We start from the raw sequence: 19,114 nt of genomic DNA, 5'->3' as shown, positions 1-19,114 counted from the left end.
GCTATTGTCAACTTAAGGCAAAATTACCTGTAACTATTGAGTAGACCACGAGTCACTCCCAGAGCCTAAGGGCTAAAATGCCGAGCTAACACGACCTCGACGCAATGAGACCGAGTCGCCTCCATGGCATGAGCAAACTCCAAGGGTAGACTATAAGTCACCCCCTCAACCTAAGGGCTAGAACACCGAGCTAACCAAGACCTCGGCACGATGAAAGACTTAGACGCTTCGCCAACGAAGGCAAAGTACGAAGTATCAGAGACGTAAGCAGCTCGGGTCTGAACCCTATGAAGCATAGTTCGTCTCGATACATTGGTTGAACTAGATAAGGTACAACCTACAAACATACAGTTCAGGCATACATGGTAATTACTTCGCGTTATACTATAAAGATGCCTAAAACACTAAAGGATAGCTCGGGGTAATAATTACCGAGAAATCCCATTTCGGGTATGTAGCTCTAATAGCTCGAGTGATGAGATCGCTTTGGCAAAAATTAAAAGTGCGCACCATACTTAGCAGAAAAAGAAAAATTTCATTACTATTTCATGAATAAAAACTGAGCTAGACATCTCGGGAAAGTTCAACAAGAAGTAAAAAAGGGCACAACTTCCCAAGAAGAAGATTTTTGAAAACTGGGTTTTGGCACTCGGGAACCACCCAAAATCAATCAAGAAAATGAAAAAATAGAGCCGCCAGCCTCAAGGGTCCACCTCCTCCACCTCGTCCTCGTCCTCCGGGGAGTCAGGCTCCTCCTCCTCTGCCTGGTCCGCCATCTCGGGAACCAGTCCCTTCATTGTGATGCGTCGAGGTTGAGCCTAAAGAACTTCTTTTGGACCAACCAGCAGTAGAGCTTGAATCCAGAGTGGTATGAGTTCGAGCCATACTCCACTTGGAAGTCGTGATACTCCTGGGAGTCCTTGAAGTCCCAGACTGCCCTAGCCCGCTTGGCCTCAACCATGGTGTCGAATTTTCGAGTTCGGTCCAGAAGTGTAGACTCCAAGTCTCGAACCTACTGGCGAAGGAGCTCTCTCTCCATTGCCACCCTCGATGACTCCTCCCTGTAGCGTGCAATCTCCTTGGAAAGCCTGGCGATTTGCGCTTCCTGGTCACAAGCGAGCAACTCTTGGGCCTCGCTCCCCTTGCGAGTCTGAAGGAGCTCACCTCGGGCCTGGTCGAGCTTGCCTTGGAGATTCTGAATGAGGACCCTCTGATTACGAGCGTCGCCGGAGTGGATGTTGGTCTGGAGGGCCATGGCGTGGATGGCGGAGTTCACCTGCCAAACAAGGGACTAAGGTAAAAAAATAACAAAAGAAAGGAAAGAATGAGAAGAAAAGAGGAAGGACCACTTACCATCATACAGTGAGAGGCGACGGGCGACCTAGGCTACATCTCCCCCCACTTAGCAACCTCCTCGTGGCAGATCGCCCTTTTGCTCTTCTGCCCAGCCACAAGGTAGTCATTGACACCCTCCCACTCCCCCACTGGGAACTGCAGGTAGGAGAATGGGCGGGAAGGACCAGGAGGAATCACCCCTCGCCTTGGGAGCTCGCCCTCCTCGAGGCCACCTTCTCCGGCGCCTCCTTTAGATGGGGCTGGCGGAACTTCAGGCAGTGGAGAAACAAAGTCTGGCTCAGCAAACTCAAACTCAGTGCCCCCAGAAGTAGGAGTTCGGTCAGGATGCGACCTCTTCGCCTTACGCTTCTGGTTGCTGGAAAGAAGGTGGTGCGCGTCAACACTAGACATGATGGCTGCCAAAAAACCACAAGGTATTAGTTCAATAGAAAAAAAGAAAAAAAAAGGAAAATATATGTATACACATATGATATATTTTTACAAGGCATTACGCGACCTAAAAGGCAACCTACCCGGACTCAGGTCAGCCTGCGCGAGATTCTCATCGAACAAGTAATCTGAACAGAGAAGGCCTACAGCTCCCCAGGGTAGCAACGTTTTCCGAGTTTCAGAGTCCAACTCAACCCTGGGGTCCTGGATGGCACCCCTCCAAGAGGTTGAGAAGGGCCACCCCTTGGGGTTACAGACCACAAAATAGTCCCTCTTCTAGGCGGGAACCCTGTTCGGCAAGCCGTGCAGGATCTTAAAGCCACGACGGGGAGAAAAGTAATAAGAATGCCTTTCCGGAGGTGCTCCGGGAGTGGCATTCTTAATGCAGAGAATGGAAGAAAAGATATCGAGATCAAGGGGGAGACAATACTCATAGCATAGGGAAATGATCCCAACTAAATTTCGGATGGCGTTGGGATGGAGCTGGTCAATGGTGACGTTAAAATGATTCAATACCTCCACTATTAGGGGGTGTAGGGGAAGACGTAGGCCAACCTTGAGCTGTTCCTAGAAAATTACTATGTCATTGGGACCATGTTCCCAGGGAAAGTTACCAGAGGGGAGACCATAGATAAGGTCCCCAAGAAGGTGAAAGTAGCGGACTAGAGATCTGAGTCTCTCCATCTTCATAGAGGAGGGGCTGAAGGTGTCGGGCTCTCCGCCTCGAGAAGTAGAAGCCACATCGTCGGAGGCCTCCCGAGCCTGCTCCCAAGCTCCCCTTGAGCTCGAGGGGGCATCATCGTCCTGGTCACCGTCCCGGAGATAAACATGGTACGGATACCCATACATGATTGACAGAATGAATTAGACTCACCGGAAAGATGAAACGGTGTGAACAGAAGAGCTCGAGCAAACTAGATGGATGCACAACCTCAGAATCCGAAGACAGCAAGTTAGCGTGAAAGAAAATGAGGCCTGGGGGCCCTCCTATTTATAGCCACTGTGCCCCTATATCGACGACCCAAATTTAGACAGATCTGACGGTTCACAGTCAAGCTGACCGCATGTCTTCTGAAACCGAAATGTGACTGGATGCACATCTCCCATGATTGAGGTAATGACGACTACACGATATCTAGAGTTAAGAGCCGCTTCGGCGCATTTCTCGACATTCGAAACATTAGAAATCCCCTAACTTCTACACATGCATTTAATGCAAGCAGTCAATCAAGTTTGAACTTCAGTCAAATCCACCTGTCACACTTCATGAACTCCTCATGCTAAGATAGCACTCGTAGCCCGAGGAGTGGGGGCAATTGATGGAGGATGATTTGACCCGACCCCTTGAGACGATGACATGTGGACATGAATCAGCACGAGCAACAGCTCGACACTGTAGCCTGACCGCGACTAAGTAACAAGCCTGCAGAACAACTCGCTACGCCATAGCTCGCTATAGGGGGAGCTCTTTACAACGCAATCTTGAGGTCCCCCGAGCTACTGAAAGGGAATACTCAAAGACAAAGCTATCCCAGCTCGCGAGCTAGGATAACCAGCTCACTCCGACACTTAGGCAGAAAGACTGCCCCAAAGACAATCTCGGTGAGGGTCACCTCGAAGTACCCCTGGGAGCTCGCTACAAAGTAGCTCGCGACAAGATAGCTCGTTGTGCAACAGGGTAGCTCATGACTAAGCGATGCGAGCTCTCAAGAAGCTTCTATCTGACGAGACCATACACATCAGACTGCACCACGTCTCTTGACTGACTGTACCCATGTCTCTCGACAAACTGTACCCATGTCTCTCGATAGATGGTGGCGTGCTTGTCCTCCCGGGACGTGTCATCCATCCAATCGGATAGTACCCTGCAACGGTCACCTGCGTAGCCCTGGCAGGTAACGGCTATGACAGGAGCCTAGTGGCGGTTATGCCTGATTTGACAAGAATGCCTATATAAGAGTTCCCTAGTTGAAGGGAAGGGCTCTCTCGAACATTTGAGATCCTATTTGAAATTTACTTGCTCTCGAGCTAATATTGAGAACTCAGTGATCTAGTGCGACCTACACTCTTAGCCGCTTTACGCTCTTTACTTTCTCCCCCAACGTTCTAACTTAAGCTTCGGAGTATTCCCACCGGGCAAATCCCCCGGGAATCCTTCACCTTCTTCTTCTCAGGTGCCGTCTGTTGCCAGTTAGGAGTGCCCGGATCGTGCTGCATCATTTGGCGCCGTCTGTTGGGAAACGCTTCAAGAAACCTTCCTCTAAGCTTTTATAGTTTCCTTTTCTGAAAATTCAACATTCATGGCTTCCTCTAGCAATACCAAACGCGGTGCCAACCAAAACGCTTATAGGGAGCAGCCCCAACTTCCTACTATCTGTATTGGGCAATTCATCGTCCCCTTATCGGTGGGTGGAGTTCCTAGTTTAATTCAATTTTGATTCTTGAGTAAGATGAATAATGTTTTATTTCGAATGATAATTTTGATATTTTTAAAAGTTTTAAATTAAGAATATAATTTACAGACTCCTAATTGCAAGAATTAAATTGAAAAGTATTGGAAATTCAGATATAGATTGATATATTTTGAAATTCGGGTACCAAAGCACACTAGATCTGGTACTAATCTTCAATTTACCCAAACTAACGTGCCATATACGGTTAATGATATGATCATGCCAATCCCATCAAAATGGTGAACCGGAACACTTTGGATCTATGACGCGTGTCAAGTAATGGCCCAAATGAATTAATGACAAGCTCTGAAGTCCGAAGTCTAAACAGGTCCTCTGTCGCATGTTTTACTCGATTTTGGTTGATTTCCCTTAATTGCACAGACTGAAGCCGATCTCTCCCTTTAATTGCACTGCAACTTACACACTATTGGAGTCTGGAATTTGTTAAGGGAGATTAGCTCGTTGCAGCACAGCTGGGAGAGGGAGCTAGTCCCAGGATGCTTCTACCATGGGCGGCAGCAATGGTGAAGAAAGGTGGCCTGGGCTTGGCCGCCATCTCTTACGTTGGTGTGGACTACCTGAGACACTTATCCCCATCGTGGCACTCTCGCTTGCAGCCAACGCTCTGGGTTGTGCTCGCCTTGGCCGCTGTGACTCGTGTTCCTTTTTACAGGCACTGGTCTTCTGAGTTCCGCGCCGTTATCCCTTTTATTGCTTCCATGGTCTTCATGCTTGGTGCTCTTCTTGTGGAAGCCCTTTCTGTTCGGTCTGTCACTTCCGTTCTGGGTCTCGATTGGCATAGGTAAAAAACTGTTAGAACCCATTTTTGTCTTCTTCTTTTTTTATTTTTATTTTTTTTTATATATTTTTTGAGCTGAACATGAAATCATCTAACGAGAATACGGGTAATGGGTTAAGCCGGAACGCGTTTTATTCTTTAATGATCTGGGTTCTTGTTGATTTTGTATGTTTTATATAAATGGACGGGGTTGCGCTTGGATCTGAGAGTGGTACCAACAATTTGAAAAGAGGGTTCAAAATTTCTTTTTGGTAGCCTTCTTTTTTGTGTTTAGCTATTGCACTCGTTAGTCATTTTATTCTTTTTTTTTTTCCAAAAAATCATTTTTATTTCTTTTTTTCTCCTTCTTGGTATTGACTTGGATCGGATTAGGTCGTAACTACTAGAAGTTGTAGTTGAAGTAGCCCTTGCACTAAAGGATGATCTATGGTTTATGTGAAATGCATCAGATCTTTGGTAGAAAACCTGATACGTCCCTAGATCTCATCGTAATTATGGGGCTTTTTTTCCTTTTGTTTTTATTATTGTGCATCTTAGTAGGTTTGGGTGAACTTATTTGAGAAAGTATCTTAATAGTTTGCATATTTGGAAATTGTATCCTTATAAATGTCCTATAACAATTGATGAATAAGGATGCGGATGATCAATTTCCAAGTGGCCATTGTGGAATGAGGCTGAGTGATCTTTTTGAGAATACTTGTGCAGTTATACTTACCACAGTTGAGATTGCTTCCACCTAACATCCTGTGGAACTTGATATTCAAAAATGCAAATAATTCATTTTGGTTGGAATTTGTTATAAAAGGAAAAAAAAAATACAAAACCATTGATAATGTACCCTTTCGTAAGAGGAAGTCATTCCTTTTTTGGTGATAACTTTGTTGTCAAAAGCTCTAGTATATTAATTTGGTCTGCCTTTATTGAAAATATCTGGCATTAATATTCTTTATTTTTGCACTGAAGAGAAATCAGATTCTGGTATTTCGAAAACTTCCTTACCATCCTCTGGCTATCAGAACATATTTCTGGTTGTGCTTATGAGAAAAACATGGGAGAATAATAAACTGAAACTGTTTGACAAAAAATAATAATAAGCTGAAACTGTAGTATTATCATTTTTGATTTTTAATTAGGTCCAGGTTAATTAAATACAGAAGGAAATGGTTTGCAAACTTTTCAACACTTATTTTCAGATTCTTGCCCTTTTTGTTGGAACTATCCTGCCATTCCCAGCTACTAACGGACCAACTTTGGTCATTGTGGGTCTTGATTGGAGTTTACTTCAGCAATAACAAGCTGTAAAACTAGGGTTCCATTGACTTCTGAAGGTTGAAGATCTACCAAAGAAAAGGAACTCTAGTTTTACAAATTAAAACTCTGTTATACACAATACTTTGGTGTGATGAATTCATATTTTATTGTGGTATACATCAACTATATTGTGTTGGCCAACTTGCAAGCCATATATTAACACCCTCAGGTTTTCATGACATGTTATTTTAGCATAAAGCATAAAAATACTAAAAAAGTATAGGATGTTAATCTACAGGAGCAAAGGAACTACTTTTGGTAGGAGGAGATACCAATGAGTATGCAAGCTGTTGACTAAGTTGATGGTGAAACCACCCAAATAAACTGAACTTAGAATATCAGATAAGTCATATACTGATTTCCATGATTTCCCAGAGTGAAGTTAAGAGGTTGAGTGGACATACATTGCTGAAAAGTAGAGATGCTTAACTCATACAAAAAAAGTGATATTCCAACTGGAAAGAATGATATAGAAGGAAGGTCTGGGGCATTGTCAGTTATTTGATTGGGTTCCTTTTCTCTTTCTTTAGAGCTTAGACTTGTTTAGAGAGCACAATAGTTTGGTTCCATGTTGAGATTCAGAATTCAAGAATTCCTTGCAGTAGGTTAGCTTTCATATCCTTCTCTTTTCTCCCTTCAACAGGAGTGACCAAGTTGTAGATCATGCATGAATGTTCACAATCTGTGGAAGGTGCATTGAAAAAGAAGCAAGAGTAGGTTCAACCAGGGAAATTTCAGGGAAGAAAAATTTGGGGCATTGGAAGATGGATGAGGCTGGTAGAGGGAAGAAGAGAGAAGAAGTTGAAAGTCAACCAGGGAAATTTCAGTTGGCATGTGGTGGCTAGTAATGCTTCCCTTGTAAGGCTGGTATTGCAATCTTGGACAGCACCAGCTGAAGGAAAAGTAAAATTCAACTTTGATAATTGTGCTCTTGGAAATTTGCAATCCTTCAGGTAAGGGTGCTTTCAGTAATTCCCTGGGCAATATCATCTATAGTTCATTCCACTACAAGAATTAAAAATTTCAGGATGGAATGACTTGATTTCAGGAGGATGCCAAGTGATCGTTAGTGGGATGTTGCCAAGACATATCTTAAGAGAAGCAAACGCTTTGTCTTGCATGCTGAACAGTTTGTTATGTACATTGTAGATCAATTAATGACCTTGCTGATTCTCTAGCTAGGGGTAGTGCGGGGAGGTCTATATACTTTGTTTTTGGGTTTTCTCAGTTGTATTCTTTAACTTCTGTTGTTTCATTGCCTTTTCTATTCTAGCCACTTGAATTAGGGACTCTATTTTGTCTTGCACATTAATGACATTATCTTTTTGAAAAGGTAATATAAAATGTATTTATAGAAGAAAAGATATATAAGTGTATTGGGTGTACAAATGGTTTTTGTATGTATGAACATCCTTAAAATCCCCGAAAAAAAAATTCTCAGCCAAAAAGAAGAAGACCCAAAAAAAGTTCTCTTTGAAGTGTATGTTAGTGCTCAGCCGTGGTTTGGTAGACCATAGAATTCGATCCTTCTTTCTCATTTCTCCTACATGCCAGCTTTCTGGAAAGAGATTTAAATGATCTGAGCATGCAGCTTTGATATGAGAACACTTTGAAGAAATGTGACCAGATTCTGAAAGAAAACCTGCAATAGAGAAACAAATGATTGGATGTCTCAATTTTCCCGTTGCATAAGGACTGTGGGTATCAGGTAGGATCATGCCTTTTCTAATCAGCATTTCCTTAGGCATTTTTCTCCTGCAGCAACCCACGAGAAAAATTTGATTTTCGAGGGGGCAATCCCTCAAACAGATTTACTAGGGAAGGAGTCTATCTGATCAGACCTCATTAATAACATTTTCTTTAAAAGTTGTTATCCAAAAGAAATAGGAAAAACAACCAAGGCAAAAAATTTCCCATCAACTTCTAGTTCTTTGAGGAAATCACCTTCCTTATTTATTTATTTTTTGATCAATAATTGTGGATTGAATTAATATTAAAAATATGAGAAAATTACAGGGCAAGGGGCTAAACAATCTTAGCTCCCAAGAACAACCATTAAGCATCAAAGGAACAAAAATTACAAGACAGCCCAAAAAATAGAATGTTTGTTCACCCCTTGTCTAGCTAGACCATTTGCCAAAGAGTTCACACTTCTTTTTACCCATTTGTATTGGATTTCCATGTCCTTAGTCAGCCACTTGAATTTCCTCTTTTCACTACTGTAATTCCAAAGTCTAAGACTATCATTTTTCAGCCAGTTTACCACCACTTCAGAATATCCTTCTATGGTCAACTTGTTAATTTGCATATCTTTGATTCTTTGTACCCCTTTAAGAGCTGCAAGAATCTCAGCTCTCAAAGAATCTCCCACCCCAACTGGTCCAGAATACATAGCTAACTGCTTCCCTTGTTCATCTCTTGTTACTCCTATTCCGGATGGCCCTGGATTGCCCAAGCTGCTGCCGTCAAAGTTCAGTTTAACAAAGTCATGGGGTGGGGGGATCCAACAAACATTTGAGGCCTTCCTCATTGGAACAAGTTTTGCTATCACCTTTCACTTTCTTTGCAGTTCATCAACTGAGAATTCTGTGAACAGAGCCAAGGTTTTCAGCTAGTGTATAACCCTAATGTGGATGACCTCTTCCAAACTTCTCTCCTTATCTGTAAATATTCATGAATTTCTCTCCTCCCAAATAGTCCAACAGACTACAACCCTCATACACCTCCACATAAACTTGGCCCTTTTTGTTGGCCAAAACGGCATACATGTGAATAGGCTTTGCACATTTGAAGGGGGGGGGGGGGGAGGGGGGTCCACCTGCACTCAAACAAAGAAGTACACCACTCCCAAATGATGTCAGTGAACTGACAGGAGATTAGTAAGTGATATCCAGACTCACCATCAGCTTTACAGAGGACACACCAGTGAGGACAAAAACAACTATTGGGTCTTTTTCTTTGAAGTAAATCTGCTATGTTAACTCTTTCTAGAAAGGCTTCCCAACAGTACACCACACCTCTTTAACAGGGAAAGACAAGCCCGTAGAAGAAGAATGTGTGAGAGCGCTAAAGAAAGAGGCACAAGTGAAAGAACTAGAGGGGGTGAGAGTCCAAATTCTACTATCTGCCCTTGTTGAATCTAGGAACACCCCTTCAAGAATGGATAACAGTGATGAGATACCATCAAGCTCTGTGTCCTTGATATCTCTTCGTAGGCCCAAGTTCCAGCCGACCCCAGAAATAGAATTAGAAGGAACAATGAATGAAGACACTAGTTCATTTTTAAAAGTGGAAAGGGCAAAAAGGCTTGGGAATTGGTCTTTTAGAGAGGAGTCCCCAATCCAAACATGTTCCCAAAAATTAATGAGATTGCCTGAGTGCAAGTCATACCTGATCCATGGAGAGAACAAAGGTAGAATAGCTTGAATAGCTTTCCAAGGAGATGCTCTTGTACTCCTTGCCAGAATCCTAGAGTCCCCATCCATTTGCTGCAACCCCATGAATACTTTTCACTATCTTCACCCAAAGTTTGTCCTTATCCAATGAGAACCTCCAAAGCCATTTCCCCAAAAGAGCCAAGTTCCTATTCCTTAAATTCTTGATACCCAAACCTCCCTCCCTCTTACTCCTACAAACCATCTCCCACCCCCACCCTATGGTCCTTCTTCTCCTCCCCTGGCTCCCAGAGAAAGTCTCTCATTAGTTTCTCTAATCTACTAGCCACCTTTATCGAAATCTTGAAGATTGACAAAAAGTAAACAGGAAGGTTAGCTAAAGTAGACCTTATTAGAGTGGTTCTCCCTCCAAGAGACAAGGTTTTTCTTCCAAGTTGTTAATTTCTTTTCAAACCAAGGTAATTAAGGGGCCAGTTTGCTATTGCACATTCTAAGATGTTTGCAGCCTTAGAGATCTCCCCCTCGCCCATATTTACCCCAACTATACAACTCTTCTCAAAATTCACCTTAAGGTTTGACATTTGCTCAAAAAGTCGTATAGTGAGCTTCAAATTTCTAATCCTGTTAGGGTCCCCTGCTTCACAAAAGAGTATGGTGTCATCTGCAAATTGCAAATGTGTGAGTGGCACAAGCTCCCTCCCAACTCTCCAATCTCTGATTAAGCCCTTGGAATCTACTCTATAAATTAGTCTCCCCAGAACTTCAACTACCAAAGTAAATAAGAAGGGAGAGAGGGGGTCTCTTTGCCTAATCCCTCTCAAGGCTGGGAAGAAATCGACCACTGTCCCATTTACCAGTATGGAGTAATGGCAGTTCCTGATACAACCCAAGACCCATCTGCACCAATTATCCCCAAAACCAAAATTGGTCATCACCTCCATCAAGAAAGAGCAATCCACCAAACCATAAGCCTTTTCCAAATCCAGTTTACAAATCAACCCTTTTTTCTTGGATCTCTTAAACTCTTCTAAGCTCTCATTTGCTATCAGAATCTAATCTGTTATCTGTCTCCCCTTCACAAAGGCTTCTTGATCATCTGCTATAATTGTTGGGAGCACTTTCCTTATTCTGATGGACAGTACCTTGGTGATAATCTTATAAAGGCTGTTGACTAGGCTGATCGGCCTGAAATCCTTTGGGTGACATGCATTCCTCTTCTTAGGAGCCACTGCAATAAAAGTGGAGTTCAGCCTTGGGTTGATCATCCCTCTAGAGTGGAATTCATCAAACACAGTCCATAGATCTTCCTTTAATATCTCCTAGCAATCTTGATAAAAAGCCATTGTAAAACCATCTAGGCCTGGTGCCTTTGATCTATCCATAGAGAACACTGCCTCCCTTATCTCTTCCACTTCAAATTTCTTTTCCAACCAATCCCTATCCTCTATCTACAAAGTTGGCCATTTCATACCCTCAATCGACACCCTATTATTTAGGGGTTTTCTAAAGATAGACTTAAAGTGATTTGCAAAAGCCCCTACAATTTCTCTTTGGGTGGATATTGTAACCCCTTCAATCTCCAGACTTGATACAAAATTCCTTCTTTTTCTACTTGCCATCACATGAAAAAGTTTGGTATTCCTATTCCCCTCCTTCAGCCATTTACACCTTGATTTTTGTCCCCAACTTATTTCCTCCTGAAGAAGATAATCCTCTAATTGTTTATGCAAATTCCATCTTACCTTTCTTCTTTACCATCTAGGTCCTCAATTTGTGTAGTCACTATTCGTTTTCTTTCCTCTAATCTCCCAAACTCTAACAGATTCCATTCCTTGATTTTGCCTTTCAGATATTGGAGTTTCTTATGAAACCTCATTCAACTCCATTTCATTGTTGGATTGCTTTCTAGCCACCACTCTTTGACTTTCTTTATGAACCCCGGGTGTCCTAGCCACATGTTTTCAAACCTAAAGGGAGCAGGACCAACACTTCTCACTTCCTCCCTACAGATTACAATAGGCCAATGGTCTGAAGTCACCCTTGGATATTTTCTAGAGTTTAGATTCCCCCAATGTTCTTCCCAATCATTTGAGAAGAGAAATCTATCCAGCTTAGAGAAAATCGGTTCACTTGGAGATTGGACCAAGTAAAACAGCTGTGTGATAGTGGGATCTCTTTAAGCTCGTAAACATCCACAAATTGATTGAATTTCCTCATACTCAAGGTCGATCTCCGCCTCGGACTATTTATCTCTTCCAGGAATCTTATAACATTAAAGTCACCTCCAAGACACTAAGGCCCTTCCCATAGTCCCCTTATATTGGCCAGTTCTTCCCACAACTTCCTTCTCTCTCTGTAATCATTTGGACCATATACATTGGTAAGCACTCATTCAAACCCATCCTCCACTTGTTTAAACTTCAAGGAAATTGAAAATTGGCCTATTAACTCTTCCTGACCTATGAGTACTTCATTCTTCCACATTGTGGCAGCAGCCCCCACAGACCCCCAAGAAGGCAGAGCCGCCCAGCTAATCCCCCTGCCTCTCCAGACACTCCTTGCCCACCTAATGTCAAAATCTGCTCTCTTGGTCTCCTGCAAAAGTACCACATCTGGGTCTGTTTTCTTGATGGCCTCTTTTATTACTGCTCTCTTCCTAGCACTTCCCAAACCTCTGACATTCCAGCTTAAGATCCTTATCTAACTATCTTCTTTCCCCTTAGACCCTCCTGCCCTCAGTTATTCCTCTTCCTTCTTTCTCCTTTAACCTTCAAACTTCTATCTCCTCCCACCTCCTTTAGTAGCCTTTCAGCCTCACTCACTCTTCTCCTTTTAGATTTTGCTTCTTCTTTCTTTGTTTTCAAAAGTACATTGAGAGAATCTGGATCTTTCAATTTGCACCCCAGTTTCTGTACAAAACCCGCCACAGAATCCTCACTAATTAATCTCTTACACTTGAATTTCTACTTCCCTCCCCTGTTGTTGTCTCCCCCCTTCTATCTCCTTCTTCCTCAGAACCCTCTACTCTAACTCCCTCTGACCCTCCCTTTTGATTATTTTCCACCACTGCTTCATTTAACAGACACTCTAGGATTTCTAGGATTCTTTTTTTTTTTTTTTTCTGTTTCTCCTTCATTCCCTACTTCTCTCTCCTGACCCTCCCTGTTGCTTCTATTTTCTCTCACCCCATCCCCTCCTTCAAGGGCCGCAGCTTCTGGGTTGGGATCTGTATTTGGCACGGAAGTCAAAAAGCAACAGTTAGTATCACAAAACGAAAGGACACGGTTACCTGGGTTGTGGTGGGGAAGATTGGGAGTGCTGGAGTTGGATACAGAAACAGTGGCCCTGATAAGGAATGCGTGTTCCATCTGGTTCCTAGGCTCAATTCTGATTAGTTAGCCTTTCCGTCACCTCTGTTAAACAGAGATCACAACTCTTACCCACCTGTTTATGCCTCCCCACTGTGTCCCTGTATTGCTTTTGAGAAGTCTCGAGGGATCCCTTACAAAAAACCTGTTCGGCAAGGAGATTTTGAGATGTAGCTTCTGATGGTGAGTTAAGAGTTTCCACCCCCAGAGTTCAAAATGTGTTCAGCGACAACAATATACGGCTCTTCCTCAGCACAGTGAGACGTTACCAAACAAAGACCAGGTGCTAAAGACTATTAACTACCTCATCGTAGATATATCCTCATTAACTATTAGATACCTTATTAAATCTAAAATCATTATGCAAAAATAAGAATTACCCAATTAGACAATGAGAAATTCCTTAATTAAATGTAATAGCCTAGCCATTTGGAGGATTGGGGACTTGTTATTTATTTTAGTTTTTGTCAAGACATGACTAATTGTACCAGTTTTCACGTGGTAATACCAATATTTTAATACCTGGACCGGATAAGTGAACCAAAAATAGGATGGTTTGGTTCAGTTGGATCTAAGATCATGGCTCATAATGACAGCATTGCCTCAGTAAGAAAAAGGTAGAATAAAAAAAACATAGTTATCTTCAAACTGCCATAATACTATGGTTGGCCTTTTTCCTCATCAGCTGTCCCTCCAATGATTCAAGTACTACATCAACTAGTTTTAATAAAAGGCCCAGTTAACCCAAGTTTTAAAATGCCAATGTTGGTGGAAATGTTTATCATCCAAATATAAGAAACATGTCGGAAATATCGTATGGAAATATTGTAAAAATTGTAGACATGGTGGAAACATTGTAAACTATGCAAAATATAGAATGATATTTTATGAAATGATAAAAGAAGCATAGGCACACCTTTTTAAATTATTATCTTGTTCTAAATCTTTAAATAAAGCTAAGAAACTAAGGTTGTAGACAAAAAAATACATCTGAAGTTGCTCTGTAAACCTTCAGATTCAGAGTTTCATGATAGAATGAGTTAAAGAAAAATTTAAACTCATAGAAAATGTAAATTGTTGTAATAGATCAACCAAATAATCTACTACACAAACAAAAAACTAATATTTAATTTCATGTTTGAAATGAATGTTGAGCTAGCTCAAAGTGGTAATCATGTAGGTTAGGTGGACAATAACATTGTTACTTCACATATCTATAATATTGTCACCAACTTTTGTTATAATACTATCTCTTGGACTCCACATAGTATTTGCAGTGTTTACCAGGGAATATGTCAATTATAGTAAAATTTCATGTCTCCACCCATGGAAGTGGAAATGGAAATATGTTGTGGAGACTCTCTTGTATTCCACATAGTGCTGGTAGTGTTTATTGGGGAAATGTCGATTTTGGTAAAATTTCATTTTGCTACCCATGGAAATGGAAATATGTCATAGAAATATTAGAGAAATTAGGGACATTTTAAACCATGAGTTAACCTAGGTTTGTTCACAAGTCTAGCTACTCTCTATATAGGAATTTGCGTACTTAATTCCTATTGATTTGTATAGTACTTTGTAATATCTTTTGATTTTTGTCTATATTTTAAAACAAGCCTGGAAAGTAATTCTATCATTTACAGTTCCTATTATCACTGATTCACTTGTCTGTGTCAATTTCCTCTAAATGGGTCAGCATCATTTTGATTTTCTTTTTAATCTGATTATTCAATAAAGCAACAATAGTTTTGATTACCACCTTTTTTATATGGTTCACGGTGGTAGTGGAAATATCCATACTTGAGGCATCTATCCTTTGGTAGTATCATTTTTTATGCTGTTGTAGTGTCACTGGACCCCTAATATGGTGGTGGTGAGACTTGAAAGATTAGTGTATATTCATTTTTCGGGGAAAAATGACAGGTTTATAATATAAGGCTATTACCCAATATTGATCCAGCTATCTGGTATTGGGAGAGCTTTACCAGATATGGACCTAAACTTTGGAACTTATTTGCACAAAGTGGCCTCTCAGAGTTGAACCAAAATTTTCATACTTGTCAGCCTGAGTTGTTACCATTACACTAAGCAATAACTTCTTTTCGGTTAACAATAGGTATTTAGGATAGTCTTTGCATTCCCTTGTCTATCTTGGAGTTATTTTTGTCTATTAAATTGTAGGACTATTAATAGATACTTAGAATTATTTTAGGTGTCCCCATTTGAGAACCCCCATGTCCACCCTTCCCTAGGCCCCGGATAGCTGGGACCAATCTTTGGTAATAGCTTTCTTTTAGATCCAAGTACTTATTGTTGAGTCTATAAATGATGTTATTGTAACTAAGATACTAGAATTGATTTTGTGAATAGAAGTTATATTTTAGTGAATTGTGGTTGCTGGAGCTTTCTCCAAGTATTTCTTCTACCTCTTTTTCTCTTTTGAAGGGGTGATATCTTCTTTCTTCTCTTTCTCTTAACTATTTTCTTCTAAATTTCAGATCTGAAATTATTCTCTCTTTTTTTTTTTTTTCATTTCATTCACACTTATCAGATGTGAATTCTTTCTTTCTCATGTTTCTAGTCTATCATTGCTAATTAGTAGGACTTTCTCCTGCATCTCCTACATGAGTATTCAGATCCGTATCTTTGTCAGGAATCTTAGGCATTAAAGAGTTTATCCTAGTTTCTCATATCCATGTCCATATCAGTATCTGTATTTTGAGATTGTAGATGTGGTTTAGGTGGGAAATTTTTATGTTTGCAGATGTTTGTATGTGGGGATTAATCTTCCTTTATGTGACATCCAAACCAAATAATGTCTGGCTTCAAAAAAATAAAAGAAAAAGCATATGACATGTCATTAGATAAATTATTTTTCTTTCTACTTTCGGGTCTATCTTGGAACTGTCTTTTTTTTTTTCTTGTAGATTCAGTGGAATTAGTAATGAATTATGACACGCTTAAAATAATCATACGACATATTGACATGTCATTAGATAAGTTATTTTTCTTTCTATTTTTTAGTCTATCTTGGATCTGTCCTTTTATTTTTATTTTTAGATTTGGTGGAATTAGTAATGAATTATGAGAGTTGCCTATGAAGTTAGAGCCCACATTTGAGTTTTTACTATGGTTATATATATGCATTTACCTTAACATTGATACAATTGGAAGTCAATGCTGGCCAATTTTTGTTGGATTTGGAGTCAATGAAGGGAGATCTGAACAGTTCTGGTGAGTTTATATATGGAATTATGGCAATTGATACTTTTTTCTGGCTGAAACATGGTATTTGAAAATTGAAACTTAGATGAGTTGATTTAGTTTAGTGAATTCTAGTTGTATCCAGCACTCTCTCCCTCTGTCTCTCTGCTGTATGTTATAATAGCAGAATTTCTTCTTTAAATTACTTCATTGTTGCTAACTAACTTCATAATCATTCCTTGCAAGACAACTTTCTACCTGCTTTTCTATCTATGTTCTTCAGTATTAATCACCCAAAATATCTTATCTTTACCTTACAAAGCCCATCACCAGATATGAAAGTTGTGGGACCCCCTACCTGTTTGCCATCACTTGAAACTTTGAATCTTGTTTTTCCCTCTTTTCATAAATTTACTTGACTGTTCAGCTCGTAGATTAACTAGATAGTTGAGAAGTGGAAATAATGAATGGGTCTTGTTCATTTTGACAGCAAAGCACCTCCTCTTCCTGACACAGGCCAGTGGCTGCTCTTAGCATTGAATGAGAAGCTTCCTCATGCAGTGGTTGAGATATTGAGAGCCCATATTATTGGGTTACACCATTATTTGATGTTGTTTATGATGCTGGGTTTTTCCGTGTTGTTCGACTCTGTTAAAGCTCCTGGCCTTGGGCTAGGTGCAAGGTACATGTTTACCATGGCCATTGGTCGCCTCCTTCGAGCCATATCATTTACCTCAACAATTTTGCCATCTGCCAGGCCTTGGTGTGCTTCAGCTCGATTTAGGGTCCCATCACATCCTCATTACTGGGCACAGAAATATTATGTTCCATATGCTTCAAATACCAATGCCATTCGCCAGTTAATTGAACAGGACATAGCTTATGGTTTGTTTTATATTTAATTCCAGTTGTCTTGTTCTTCTCAAATTCGTTAGAAGAGAAATGCTAGTGTCATGGCAACATGCTGTCATGGACATTTAAATTAGAAAAGGAAAAAGTATAAACAGGGGCATTTGTGCTAGACATGAGATTATAGGATGTCTAGTTCTATCCTATTATTTAAAAGGGTTCATGATGGATACTGGACACAGCTGGTAACTCTGGAATGTTTATTTTTTTAGTGTGATTCTATAAAAGAGGGGAAAAAACTCAGCTACTAGTTCAGACCGCGAAAGATAAGTACTATCAATACCATGGCTATATGGCATATGGCATTTTCTCAGCCACCAAATGACCATGGGAAGATCATGGTCAATTAGGGATGGTCATGGGTTGGGCCAGGTTGGGCATCCGGGATTACCTGTATAACTTAATAAAATTATATTCTTTAAAAATTTAAAATTTCAATTTAATTTTACAATAAAATTTACAGAATATATATATACACACACACACACAGAAGATCATGGTCTATTAGGGATGATCGTGTGTATGTGTGTGTGTGTTATATTTGGTACACATATATATCATAACTTCCGGGACAAGCCGTACTGAGTGGGCTGGGGATTTGCTTCACCTGAGACTGGCCTGCATTAGATGCAGGTCTGATTTGATGCTAGTTAGGGCCAGGCAAGGGCTGATGGAAAATCATCTGCCAGGCAATGTGGGCCAGGGGGCAGAAATGATCAACCCATGGTCAATCCTATTTGTGTGATTATGTTATCACCTATTCACCTATGACCTATATTCACACACGCACACACGCACACAGATTATGTTGTCACCTCAGCATCTTCGCTCTCTTTGTAGGGAAATTCCTTTCAAGAAGATGCTGTTATACAGTATAGGATATTTGGGCAGGATCACCAAAATGCTGTTGAAACTTAATGCATACAGGCAAATTTCGTTTGATACGGCAATGTGGATTTGACCCTTGTCTTTTTCTATTTTCAGCCACTGTTGAAGACTACATTGGTGATTACAGGCCAGATTGGGGGTCGATGAGTTTCCTAATTGATTTCTTGCGACCTACTGCTTCTGAAGGATCCTGGTACAGTTTGCTAAAGAAGGCTGGTGGTGGATGCAACGATTTATTATACAGCGGCCACATGCTTGTTGCAGTGCTTACTGCTATGGCTTGGACAGTGTGTTCAAAATGTTTTTAGCCCTATTTTTTTCATTATTTTATTGCTCAAACGTTGTTGAAGCTTATTTTTCTGCAATTTTCTGATTAGACCATGTTCAAAATCTAAACAGGAAGCCTATGGAGGTTGGGCTTCAGCTCTGATATGGCTTCTGGTTATGCATAGTGCCCAGAGGGAGATACGGGAAAGACATCATTACAGCGTGGACTGTGTTGTGGCCATCTATGTTGGCATCCTTCTATGGAAGATGACAGGTTTTATCTGGTCAGCCAAGGATAGGTCCACAAGGAATAGACTCGCCCAGCTTGAGAAGATACAAGGCCGGTTAATCCAGGCTGCAAAAGACTCAGACATGGATGAAGTGAGGGAGCTTCTCAAAGAGGTTGATTTGGCTGGTCAAGAGTCACAAACCTTTACTGACCAGGCAATGTGGGTGTTTGCCTGTGTCACCATTGCTTTTGCCCTTACTGTTGTAATCCTGGCCTTCACATGGACAAGCGATGGTTGATCAATGACCATCTGCATCTGCCACGTCTATGAAGATTTAACAATGTAGATTTCACATGGATAAGCAATGACTGATTTTTTGTAGAATTAACCACGTATCATTGTATGTTAAAACAGATTTTTTTTTTCTCTTGGAGTTGTTCCATTTTAATGCAGTTTGCTTGGTACAATCATGAATTCGTGGCTTGAAGAAATGGGAGGAGGGATT

The 19,114-nt window shown here is 40.8% G+C and overlaps 1 protein-coding gene across 1 annotated transcript; it reads left to right on the top strand.

Moving 5' to 3' along the window:
- The first annotated feature begins 4,555 nt into the window (after positions 1-4,555).
- Positions 4,556-19,076, top strand: LOC148851576 (Sphingomyelin synthetase family protein). Its single transcript, XM_088943407.1, has 4 exons — positions 4,556-5,040; positions 16,806-17,200; positions 18,209-18,399; positions 18,512-19,076. The coding sequence occupies exons 1-4, from the start codon at positions 4,736-4,738 to the stop codon at positions 18,905-18,907; spliced, it is 1,287 nt and encodes a 428-aa protein (XP_088799533.1). The 5' UTR covers positions 4,556-4,735; the 3' UTR covers positions 18,908-19,076.
- Positions 19,077-19,114: the final 38 nt, after the last annotated feature.

This window comes from Nelumbo lutea, chromosome 5 (genome assembly GCF_056320005.1).
Source record: "Nelumbo lutea isolate HS-2025 chromosome 5, American lotus-T2T, whole genome shotgun sequence".
Classification (NCBI taxonomy): Eukaryota; Viridiplantae; Streptophyta; class Magnoliopsida; order Proteales; family Nelumbonaceae; genus Nelumbo; species Nelumbo lutea.
Note: the sequence above shows the minus strand (reverse complement) of the source record. Positions and strands in the feature narration are given on the sequence as shown.

Excerpts from the sequence above, each read along its gene's own strand:
- LOC148851576 (XM_088943407.1), top strand. The coding sequence starts at position 4,736 with ATGCTTCTACCATGGGCGGCAGCAATGGTGAAGAAAGGTGGCCTGGGC. Across the intron at positions 17,201-18,208 it reads TGAACAGGACATAGCTTATG|CCACTGTTGAAGACTACATT; the intron begins GTTTGTTTTATA and ends TTCTATTTTCAG. Across the intron at positions 18,400-18,511 it reads TTACTGCTATGGCTTGGACA|GAAGCCTATGGAGGTTGGGC; the intron begins GTGTGTTCAAAA and ends AAATCTAAACAG.